The sequence below is a fragment of the Lactuca sativa genome, chromosome 5 (genome assembly GCF_002870075.4).
Source record: "Lactuca sativa cultivar Salinas chromosome 5, Lsat_Salinas_v11, whole genome shotgun sequence".
NCBI classification, from domain to species: Eukaryota; Viridiplantae; Streptophyta; class Magnoliopsida; order Asterales; family Asteraceae; genus Lactuca; species Lactuca sativa.
Window position 1 is genome coordinate 166,866,046 of NC_056627.2, and position 12,093 is coordinate 166,878,138.

Below are 12,093 nucleotides of genomic sequence, written 5' to 3' on the forward strand. Positions count from 1 at the left end.
ATTAGGGATTTCAATTATAAATTAACCCATCTCTCTTCAATTAATGCTAACGAATTTTGAGTTTCCCTTTTTCTATTCATCATTTCTAGGTTTGCATTAATTGCCTTTTTAAATGAAATATATGGGACATTTATTTTCAAATTTAATAGAATGAAAACATTAATTTAATTTAATTCAAAAAACCACAAAACGATATGGGGAATTGGAACCCAAATCTTTTCAACATAACTGAGGCAACTTCAGGTCATGGTTACCTACTAACCAAAGGGGCATGGATCCCATCAAAGACGGTCTATGGTTTCATAAATGTGTACGCCCCGAATGATCGAAGTTCTTATGGTTTGAGCTAGAAATTATCATGAGCTCTAATAGTAACACTCGGTGGGTGATGTTCGGTGATTTTAATGAAGTTAGATCAAAAAATGAAAGGCAGGGTTCATGTTTTTGTGCCTCATCGCCTAATCACTTCGATAACTTTATATTAAGTGCGGGTCTGATTGATTTTCAATTGGGTGATCAGCGATTCACATATATGAGTTCCGACGGGTGTAAGCATAACAAATTGGACCGATTCCTAGTCTCTCACAACACCACGACTGATTGGACCCACCTTCAAGTTACTATACTTCCTCGCCTCCACTCTGATCATTGCCCAATCTTACTCTCATCACCTATAAGTGACTTCGGACCATCCCCTTTCTGATTTTTCAATTCATGGCTCCAAGATGAATCTCTTGAGGCAGTTGTAGAAGTCGGTTGGTCGTATAACTCGGCGACATGGTTCTTCTCATCCCTATCCCCTCTATTTGTTGTTGTCGGCAAACTGAAGAACACAAAAGATAAAATAAAAAACCCATAGGAGAATAAAAAACGAAGAGTCAAATAAGAAGTGAGAAGAACTCATAACAAAAATCGAAAAAATAGACATAGATGCAGAATCTGGGGTGGCAAATCTAGGCTCCATGGAAACTAAAAATCATCTACACAAAGGGTTAATGGAGATTGAATCTAAGCGGATCCTTGACATTAAACAAAAGGCAAGATGCAAATGGGCGCTTAAAGGCGATGAAAATTCAGGTTTCTTCCATGGTCTAATAAACAAAAACCTCCGATCACAACACTTATCAGGAATTAATATAAATGGTTTTTGGACTACAAATCCTGCCGAACTGAAAGAGGAAGCCGTTAAACACTTTTCCACTAAGTTTAAAGAAACAGAACCCTCCAAACCCACCTTCACAAGCCATAAATTCAAAAAAAAAAAAAAAAAAAAAAAAAAAAAAAAAAAAAAAACCTACCTAGAGAGTCCAGATCGGAACTTGAAGCTCCAATAAGTTTAGCAGAAGTACAATTTGTAGTGTGGTTGTGCAGGTAAGATAAGGCCCTAGGCCCAGACGGATTCACATTTGCATTTATAAAGAAGTATTAGGACAAAATTACTATAGATGTTTATATGTAGTAAAAGACTTTGAGAGATCAGGGAATATAGACAAAGGCTGAAACTCTTCATTCATCACCTTAATTCCAAAGATCAACGATCCTAACACTTTGGATGACTACCGTCCAATAAGCCTTATAAGAAGCCTATACAAAATCATCTATAAAGTTCTAACAGAAAGATTGAAGAAAGTTATCTCACTAGTTATTAGCCACACCCAATCAGCCTTCATTAAAGACCGATATATTCTTGACGGGCCACTAATCATCAATGAAGTTATATCTTGGCTTAGGAAAAGCAAAACCAAGGCTTTCCTATCCAAATTCGATTTTGAAAAGGCATTTGATTGCCTTAATTGGGGTTATTTAGGCTCGGTAATGGAACAAATGGAATTCGGAGGAAAATGGAGAAGTTGGATCAGGGGTTGCTTATCGGCTAGAGCCTCAGTAATAGTAAACGGGTCAGCAACTAAAGTTTGACCTTGAAAGGGGAATCCATCAAGGGGACCCATTATCCTGTCTCCTCTTTATCCTAGTTTCCGAGAGCCTAAACATTGCCATGGAAGAATCCGTGGAACAAAAGATCTTCAAAGGAACATCACTTCCAAATTCGGGCCCAGTCCTATCTCATTTACAATACACAGATGACATGATCTTCCTAGGTTCTTGGTCCATTTCCAATGCCAATAACCTTATTAGAATATTGTGTTGCTTTGAATTATCTTCTGGTCTCAAGATAAACATGTTGAAGAGCAAAAATTTTGGTTTGGGGGTGAATAATCTTGAAATTGAATTGTTAGCTAGGAATATATACTGCTTTGTTGGTTGCACACCTTTCACGTATTTGGGAATGCCAGTAGGGGTTGCCATGTCAAGAATATCACACTGGAGCTCCCTCGTAAATAAGTTCCAATCTAAACTATCTAAGTGGAAAGCATCATCTCTTTCTTTTGGCGGAAGGTTAACATTATGTAAATCCGTACTTGGCAGTCGTGGAACATACCTATTATCACTATATAAGGCTCCTGTAAAGATAATCAACATCCTAGAAAACCATAGAAGGTATTTCTTTTGGGGAGGGTCATTGGAAAAAAAAAACAAAATGTCATGGATAGCATGGGACAAGGTTCTCTCTAGAGTTGATGACGGTGGCCTCGGTATCGGAAGCTTGAAAGCTCAAAATCTTGCACTACTAGGGAAGTGGTGGTGACGTTTCAAATCAGATAAAAAAGAGTTGTGGAAGGATGTCATAACAACCTTATATGGTAATGATGGGGGTTTCAATGCTCCCTAAAAGGCAAAGAGAAAAGGTTTCTATGGGGGCACCATTGTGAATTTGCACTCCACCTTATCAAAACGTGACTTAGACTTGCAAAACCTCTTCATAAATCCTAATTCAAACCAAAATGATGGGCGGTTTTGGAAGCTTGAGCCATCGGGTGTATATACTATAGCTTCACTGAGAAACCACATCGACGACAAGCTCCTCCCAAAAACAAACATTTGTTGGATCCAAAACTACCTTGTGCCTCGGAAAGTAAACATCCTAGCATGGAGAGTTTGTCATGGTAGGTTACCAACAAAAGAAAACCAACACAAACTGGGAATTGGCTCCAATACAATGTGCACCCTCTGCAACCGGCATGTGGAATCAGAAACCCACCTATTCACCTCCTGTCCAGTTTCATTAGAAGTTTGGGGAGATATTAGATTATGGTGGCACTTATTTCCATCAGGTTTCCATTCGGTCTCAAAACTACTTCAGTGTAAGAATAACTTATCATCTAAGAAAGACCTAGGATTGTTTCAAGAAGCTATATCTTTGGTATTTATCTAGGTCATCAGAAAATTTAGGAACAAGCTAGCTCATTCAGTCAAGCCCATCACACCTTCAGGTCTTTCAAATGAAATCCAGACCCTATCATATCTATGGATAAATGCTAGACATAAATCTAAAAAACTTAGATGGCTGCAATGGTGCTGCAACGCAATCCTTGAATCCGATCCGCTACAATTTCATGGGGTGGGGGTGGGTCAATTAGGTTCAGATTTTAGTTTTTAAGTTTTACTCTTCTAAAAATCTTGGCATCTTGGTGGTATGCTTGCTTTGCAGTCAAGTGTATGTTGGTGTGAGTTTATTGCTTTTCAATGTTTTTAGCAGTAGGGAATCAAGCTTTCAACAAAATAGGTTAAATGTTTAAATCTTGATATGTTATGTAACTTTTAGAGGTGGGGGGGGGGGGGTGGTGTGTAACGCCCAGTTATGTATCGTTTCATATTTCGGGGCAGTGATCAAAGATCAGGTATTAGCAGGCTCAGGACCTTTGAAGAATTGAGATTTGGACTCATTTGGAGCTGGGTGATGTAGTTTAGATGATCCGGGTGTTCGGTTTGTGTTTTAGAGCCAAGGGGTATTTTGGTAATATGTCAGCTCGGCCTTTTTTGGAAAAAGGGATTTCGTTCAGGATATTGTAAAGCAAGTATGAATTGATTAAAGTGTAGAGCTTCTCCTTACCTTTTAATGGATATAAGGATCGTCGAAATCGGGTTTATAACAAAGAAGTTATGGCCATCGGATGAATTTAGGGTCTAAGGAAAAACCCTAGTATGTGGGGCATACATAAGGCGTACTCAGTGCGAACGTAACACCCTGATTCTCAGGTATTGTTTAAATAAGAATTTAATTGGTTTCAAGGCCTACTCGACAAGTTGGTTGCCCTACTCGTCGAGTAGCAACGGGCTTGGTACGCGTGTTTAGTGACCTACTCGCCGAGTCCATGAATGGAATCGACGAGTAGGAGCTGGCAGAGGAAACCCTAAATCCCGGGGTTTTGCACCCTATTTAAGGAAGCATAAACCTCCTTTGGCCTCTTTGTAGTCCTTTGAGAACTCAGAAAACCCTAATTTGTGTGGTTTTTAATTCTTGTTTGTGTAAAGCTTTGGAGAGGAGATCTTTTGAAAAGAAGAGCTTGGGGAACAACAGGCTAGGAGCAAGGAAGTGTGGGAAATCAGAAATCTACCTCAGATAGCATCATTTGGAGGTATCAAGTCGTCACCTTTTCTCCTTTTCTTTCTAGACCTCTTTTGGTTGAGATCTAGGGTTTTTATGGTTTGGTTGAGATGGTAATGTGGGATATGAGCTAGATCTGAAGTTGTAACTTCAGATCTGTAACCTTCTTGGGTTCTAGAGTAATAAAGCCCCGAATTTGGTCATGTATGAACCTCTTTGAGTATGAAACCCCCATTGAGAGCTTGGATTTGACATTAAGATCCTTTGTAGCTATGCATGCACGTAAAGTTTGCAACTTTACGTGAAAAACATGCCTTAGAAGCTTGGATCTGTAGTTTGGGGCCGCTGCATGGCTCAAATGAGTTTGTATGGCAAAAAGGACTAAAGGGACCCGGCGAGTCGCATGGTCGACTCGGCGAGTCATATGAAGATAGGCATGAACTCGGCGATTTGGAAGAACAACTCAGCGAATCCAATGAAGATTGTCGTAGACTCGACGAGTGGATGAACAACTCGGCGATTCGGATGAGGTTGCCCCAAATTATGTATGCACGGGTAACTATCGAGTTGCAAGAAGGAAGCTCAACGAGTGGCGTTAAGGTCTCGATCGTAAACTAAAGGAACTCGATGAGTCACTCGGGTGACTCGACGAGTGGGTTAGTACTTCAAGGAACTCGGCGAGTAGCCGGGGGTACTCGGCGAGTCAAGGTCAACATGGACTGTTGACCTTGACTGATGACTTTGACTTTGACCAAGGTTTGATTAGTTGGCTTATGGGGTACCTTGAAGGGTTGGGAACTTATGGGTATGATTATGCTATGGTAATAGGTGGTGGAGTTCGTGGCAGTCATCCGAAGGTTGAAGTTTATCAACCTAGTCGACATCTGCAATGTGAGTTATCCTCACTATTGATAGGGTCTAAGGCACCAAGGCCGGCCCTTTAGTTGTTATCGTTATGGTATGCTACATGTGGATATGATCTGTTAGATCAGAATCAGGATAGACAGTATCTTATGCTTTTATGTCACACCCTAAAACCAAGAACGGCGGACACGTTCTGGGGCAGAGGATGTCATGTACAGTATCACAACAGTGTAAAGTAGTAAACAAGCAACAACATCATCCATTGCCTTAATAGTAGAATTTTAATACAAGTGTGTTCTTTCATAGTATAAAACAGTATAATGAATAATCAAAATAAAAGACGAGTCTTGACCGTTCCATCTTCCCAACACCTGATCGTCGTACCTGTTTATTAGTGACCTGAGAATACAAGTTATTTTGAAAGCGTAGATCAGCATTTAAGTTGGTGAATTCATAAGTATTTTAGGTGTTTTTGCTTTGTAAAACTATAAAGAAAAGACTAGTAAATGTTTGGTGAAAAAGTTTGTATTTGAACAATGTAAAGTTTTGTATATGTTTGAAAACTCCTAGAAAAACCTATATTTTCTACTAGTATAAAAATTAGTCTTCTACCAAGACTCGACTGTTTTGTATGTTTGTCTCTTTGTAAAAATGAAAGCTTTTCCCAAGTATGACTATCATTACCTAAATATAGTTTTATATTACCCTTTATGTGAGAAGATCACAATTTGAATATAATGGGAAAATATATATGTGTGCTACAGTATTATTTGTATTAATTACTGAAGTGATAACTACCTTAAAACGAATGGTTTAATTAAGGCAAAATGTGATATGATTGTTACCATACTAATCTGACTATAACATGACGATGAAAGACGTCGGAAGAAATGACATTTGGCACCCGTAGACTTGCAAGTCTCACTGTAGCGAACAACAAAGGTGTAGGATAGTCAATCTAGTATAGATCTATACGCAAACTCACGCTCTCCCTCCAGGAGATTCTAGTTACAAAACGTGACATAACGAAATGGTCGATGTGTCATGAAGTAGTATCTCACATTATGTTATCTTTGAACCTTGTTATAGTATACTTGTTATAGTAATAGTATTCTATGTATAGTATTCTCTGTCTAGTATTCTCTGTTATAGTATGCTCTATCTAGTATTCTCTGTTATAGTATGCTCTATCTAGTATTCTCTGTTATAGTATTCTCTGTCTAGTATTCTCTGTTATAGTATGTAATAGTATATTTGCATAGACTCATGAATGAACTGACTCTTGTGTGGTTCCTTGTACTAGGAATAGTAAGTAGTATTCCTAATTATACCTATTATAGTTACTAGTAATGTATGTGTATGACTGAATGAAGGTATGCCTTTGCTACCCAAAAGTACTGAACTGAATGATAGAACTTTTATGTCTATATATGTATACATAATATATAACTAATATTTAGACGACATTCAGACGAATAACCGATACCCTAAGGCCACATCTAAACGAGGAAAAGGAATTAAAGCGAGCTAGCCATCCTAAGTCCTTTAAACATTACTTATATAACTATACATATATATGCATGCATTTGACAATATAAAAGTATAAAAGAAGTTTTGTAAAACCTTTGAAAAGTTTAATAACTAAGAATTGATGACTTGATGTCAGTTTATAAAAACGATTTGAAAGTAGTTTGTTTGATAAGACAGTTTTAAGTATAAGAAAACCTTTGTTTGGAACACAATTGTAACAGAGTTTGAAAGGAAACATACAGTATGTAAGACAGTTTGATAAAGAGTTTAACATGTAAAAACGTTTTGGTAAGTTATTTGGAAGTAGTATACTGAGTAAACCGCTAGAAGTGTAGTAAATCCATTTGTATGCTAGTTATTAATCACATGTGATTGATATAATAACTAGTATGATTCAGCTTGTATTCCCCCTATAAAAGCATTTATAAACATTTAAAAGGGTTAGTTAAGGGGTATGAACTCACCTGTAGTGAGTGGATCGGATGGAAGTGTCGGACAAGTGCTAGGTTTCAAGTGAAGACTTGAACACACACAAAGATCCTAATAACATATAAAGACATATGTTCGTAAACAATTAGTGATTATAACACTAATTAGACGAGTATAAACACCCTAATGTGTGGAAAACACTTTGGTCAAAGGGTTAGGAGGCCATTGGGTTGCAACAAAGGAGTGCAAGGCATTGTTATGGAGTTTATGGCTCATTGAGAATACCTAATGGAGTTTATGGCCCAGGGGAGTTTACTCCTGGCCGTAAACTCTCTAAAGGGTCTCCATTTGAGGCTTAAAGCTATGATGTCTTAAGTGGTTAAGTGTTTCAAGGCTAAACAAGAGGCTAGGTGAGTTTAAGGTCCAAGAATTGACCCCAAATTGAGTTTACGGCATGGGGACCACTTCCCCATGAGTTTACGGCCGTAAAACTCATGGTATGAAGTACCATTTCGATGTTTGAAGTCCCTAGTTCAATGGTGTATGGTTCTAGACTAAGTTCTGGGCATAAGGAAGGAGAAAAGGGCATCATTGCACCTTTATAGGGAGTTTACGGCCTTGGAAGATCCTTGGCCATAAACTCTCATTCATCCATTGATTCTTGATGTTTCTAAGCTCTAAACATGTTAATCCTAGTGTACAACGAGTTAGAACAAGAGTACTTAGGATCTAGGGGCTTGAATGGTCGGTTTTGGCCAAGAACACTAGTGTGTCTTCTTGGTGTTCTTGGTGAAACTTGAAGATCTACACAAATGGAATGATTTCACGGATGAAATCATGTAAGATCACTAGATCAAGTAAGATATCAACTAATTAGGACAAGAAACTTACTAGTTTTGAAGATCGGGAATGAAGATCGGGATGATAGTTGAGAGGATTTGGGAGGAAATCAGCCAAGGGAAAGGAAGGAATGAACAAATGGCCAACATTTCACCATATAAGGTGAGTTTACGACCCACATGGAGTTTATGGCCGTAAACTCCATAGTGGTGGCCGTGAACTCATGGTTAATGTGCTTTAGGCTTGTTCTTTGTGCTATAGCTTCAGCAGATAAACCCCGACACTTATCCCTTAAGTGTACAAGGCTCAGAATATTCAAACAGGTTCCAAATTGTGCTAAAAGTTAGCAGGAATGAGTTTGACTTTCAATGAAGTGTTTGACTATACAAGATACAAAATTTCGGGTTGTCACATTTTATGATCTGTAGGGATTGATATGTTAGTGACCTACTAGGTCAGTGCTCTAGTTATGAGAGGTTGCTATGTTTAGTAATCAGTGAGATAGATATGTGTGATGGTTGTATATACCAGTAAATGTTAGTTATGTGCACATGGTTATTTGTTGTTGCTTGGGTTGAGGCAGTCCTGCTTTGTGTTGAAGGCCAAAACACCCTATGTTTGTTTTTAGGGAGGAGGGAGTCTTTCGCTACCAACCCACTCAACCTACTGTCACATCAGATTTTCTGTCTCATCTTTCTTCCATATTTTCCAACACACAACACATAAAAAACCTTGTCTTTTACAACTCACTCAACCCACTCAATTAAAAAAAAATACAAAACAATTAAGGTATAAATCTTAAAACACATGGTACAAGAGAAAAAGAGAAAGAGAATAGAGAGAGAAAGATGATGAAACATGTTAGTGAAGCCACATAAACAACCCACCACTCCCAACCCATTCAAGAAGGAGTGGTACCTCCTCCCCATTTTACATTCTTTTTTATGCTTCATAAAACCTACTCTAACCCATTCAAGAAGGAGTGGTACCTCCTCCCCATTTTACATTCTGTTTTATGCTTCATAAAACCTACTCTACCACACGTTTATCTACATTCTTATCATTGTGAATTCATATTTCACGATCTTCATCACAACCGAACATTAAGCTTTGTTTTTTTACTGATAATCATGCAACTCTTAATGTGACATGACTCTCGGACTCGATAATTACCATAAACCATCTATATACAAATACAAAGATGAAAAATATACACTCTAAGTTTAATGATAAAAGGGGAACACACTACCCAACATATATCTCCTACATTAAACATGAGAAAGTAAGTAACATTATTCCCCAAAGCCAAAAAAGGTGAAACCTTATGGATTCTCACATCTTTATTACAGCACGTCCCCACAGTCTCATTCAGATTCAGATTCCCTCTGAGAAGGTTTTTTGACTTGACGTAAGGGCACAGAGTTTTCAAAGCAATGATAAAAACCATAATGAGGGTATCTTTCGTACCACGTGTCTTGCTGGACATGGGTGTCCCAATGTTCACCGCTACTACTCTTCCCATATTTGTGGACCCACCCTGACCCGTTGTGACCTTCACCCCATGTTTTATTCCATCGTTCCCCATATTGCCCCTCCCACCATGTTTCTCCCTGTTTCACACCATGTCCATTTTGGTCAAAGTGCTCGTCCCATTTATCCCCCCATTTTGTCCACCTCTCACCCTCCGAACGTTCTGCCCATTTATCTGTGTACTTCACACTCCCTCCTTGACCATCGTACTTCTCACCCCACCTGAACATCATATATATATATTTTTTAATTTTAATATCTCTGTTACATTGTTCAAAGGATAATAAATGACCATTTTACCCTTATATCTAATTTACCCTTCTTTTGTTATAGCAGCCTACTTTTACATGATTATAATGTGGTTACCTTTCATGCCAAACATGAGCATGACCAGCATCTAGTTGTGTAGTTGGATCAATGGAGCACCATTTGTGGGCCCACTTCTCAGCTTGACCTCCACCATAATGTTCAAACCATTTTTCCTGCCACTCACCACCATTTCCATTCTTCCCCCATTTATCTGCAGTCTTTTCAATATGCACACACCCTTCAATCTGTGCATATAAATAAACCATGGACACATTTAAGTTTAACCATCATACATGCATATTTACAAATAAGGAGTGAAAATGACCAATTTACCCTTGTCATACCTCTGCCAACGATTCTTTCCAGAATTCCCGCCAAACATTCCCAAAAGCATCACGACCCGATTTCTCAGATCCAAGTTCCTTATACCCAAACTCATCAGAAGCTTCCCAATATTTCTCTTCCCATTCAACAGATTTATCAGCACTAACACCTCTAGTCAAAGTCCACCTACACACCTTTCCATCTGCTCTCACTTCTGTCCCTGTTTCTTTCCACCACATTGACCCTTCAACATTAGTGCCATCTGTCACTGGGTCCACGTCAGCAAGAGCATGAGCTGCAGTTTCTGCATTTCTTGAAAACAATTTATCAACTTCTTGTGCTTCTATCAGTTGAGGAGTTGAAAGATCCTGTTTTTCAACCTCTTTAAGGGACTGGAATGGTGGAAGTGGAGGATTCTTGGTTTTGCTTTCGAATGGGAGAATGAGATGAGATGAGGAAGGGTCTAATTCCATTACTGGGTTTGGTTGAATGGGAGATGTTGAGGTTTTCCTACTTGATGCAGGGGTAGATCCGTCATTTTCATTGGAAGGTGGTATCCATGACCAGAAATTTGGACCTGGTGTTCCAATACTAGATGATCCTGATGTACACACAGATATGATAAAATTGATAATCGGAAATGAAACAAAATCGAGAAAATGGCGACAACATTCAAACACCTAATTTGATCCTTCAGTACCACATAATTACCTCTAAAATCACATCAAAACATCTCCTAATAAGTTAATACGTTCGAAGATTGAAAAGGGGAATTACCTTGCTCTGAATCCCCAAATATAGAAACCTCTCTGCCATCGTCATTATCCAGATGGCCTAATCCGTCGGACTCATTCTCAATCGGCATTTTCTCATCCCTTAGAAGTGTACTGGCAACAGCAATTGCAGCAGCGGCCCGATCGATCACCTGTGTTCTTTGAATTCTATCCCTCTCCTCAGTGGGAACTTCAAGTATCTTCAAGAACTCACTGCTCTTCGTCTCCAAATCCTCGTCTCCTCCGCCGTTATCCTCGTCTCCGGCCACGTTCTCTGCAATTTTCTTGAACTCGATTTCCTTCCTCTCCCTGTCCATCGCCTTTCTCCACATCCCCAGATACGATTCTCCGCCATCTGAAACCCTAGTAACTCCCAGACTCGGTCGTTTACCTCTAGAGTCGCTTGAAAATAAGAAGCGTTTCGGCGCTTCTGGCAATCGGTGGTGGTTCTTTGTGTAACATGGTGTGAATGTGATGTAAAACCTCGACGCCATTTCCGATTAGTGAGGGAAACTAGTATAGATCATGGGATAATGGTTGTGAATCTGAGAATGGAGTTGTGATTATAAGTTGTGAAACGAAGGCAGCATATACTTTTCTTGGAGAACAGAAAGCGTTGCTTAAATTTGAAGGTAGGCCTGGCAGATAAGAGAGGGAACGTGTGTCACGGACTAGTGCTGTGTCGACATTAACTTTAACGAAGCCATATAAGCACAGACAAAAATCTCGGTTAAGTTTTGGCTTTTAAACAGTTATTTATTTTTGACTTAAACATAATTGACCAAAAAGATTAGAAAATAATCACATTTTACAAATTTATCATAAAATAACTAGCAAAAAATGCTTATAAATAATTTATTTATTATTATTATTTTATTTTTTTATAAAGATGAAAGTGATTATGCTTATCATTTACAAAGTTCTTCAAATTTGTGAAATACCATAATAGCCATTTCTTTTTTACTATAAAATAGTAAAAAAATAATAATAATAATAATAAAAGATGATCGATATAGCCACAATTTTTACAAAAGACTATCCGCTATG

At 38.5% G+C, this 12,093-nt stretch overlaps 1 protein-coding gene across 1 annotated transcript; it reads right to left on the reverse strand.

The window, feature by feature from the left end:
• Positions 1 to 9,196: 9,196 nt before the first annotated feature.
• On the reverse strand, positions 9,197 to 11,723 carry LOC111919439 (uncharacterized). Its single transcript, XM_023914999.3, has 4 exons — positions 11,051 to 11,723; positions 10,294 to 10,874; positions 10,007 to 10,194; positions 9,197 to 9,862 (listed from the first exon to the last, which is right to left on the reverse strand). Exons 1-4 carry the CDS (start codon positions 11,538 to 11,540, stop codon positions 9,475 to 9,477), a joined length of 1,647 nt encoding a protein of 548 aa, XP_023770767.1. The 5' UTR covers positions 11,541 to 11,723; the 3' UTR covers positions 9,197 to 9,474.
• Between the last annotated feature and the right edge of the window lie 370 nt (positions 11,724 to 12,093).

What these genes read in the sequence shown, in the direction of transcription:
- LOC111919439 (XM_023914999.3), bottom strand. Translation starts at nt 11,540, where the DNA reads ATGGCGTCGAGGTTTTACATCACATTCACACCATGTTACACAAAGAAC. An exon ending in ATTTGGGGATTCAGAGCAAG is followed by an intron (nt 10,875 to 11,050) that starts GTAATTCCCCTT and finishes TGTGTACATCAG; the next exon opens with GATCATCTAGTATTGGAACA. An exon ending in GGAAAGAATCGTTGGCAGAG is followed by an intron (nt 10,195 to 10,293) that starts GTATGACAAGGG and finishes TTATATGCACAG; the next exon opens with ATTGAAGGGTGTGTGCATAT.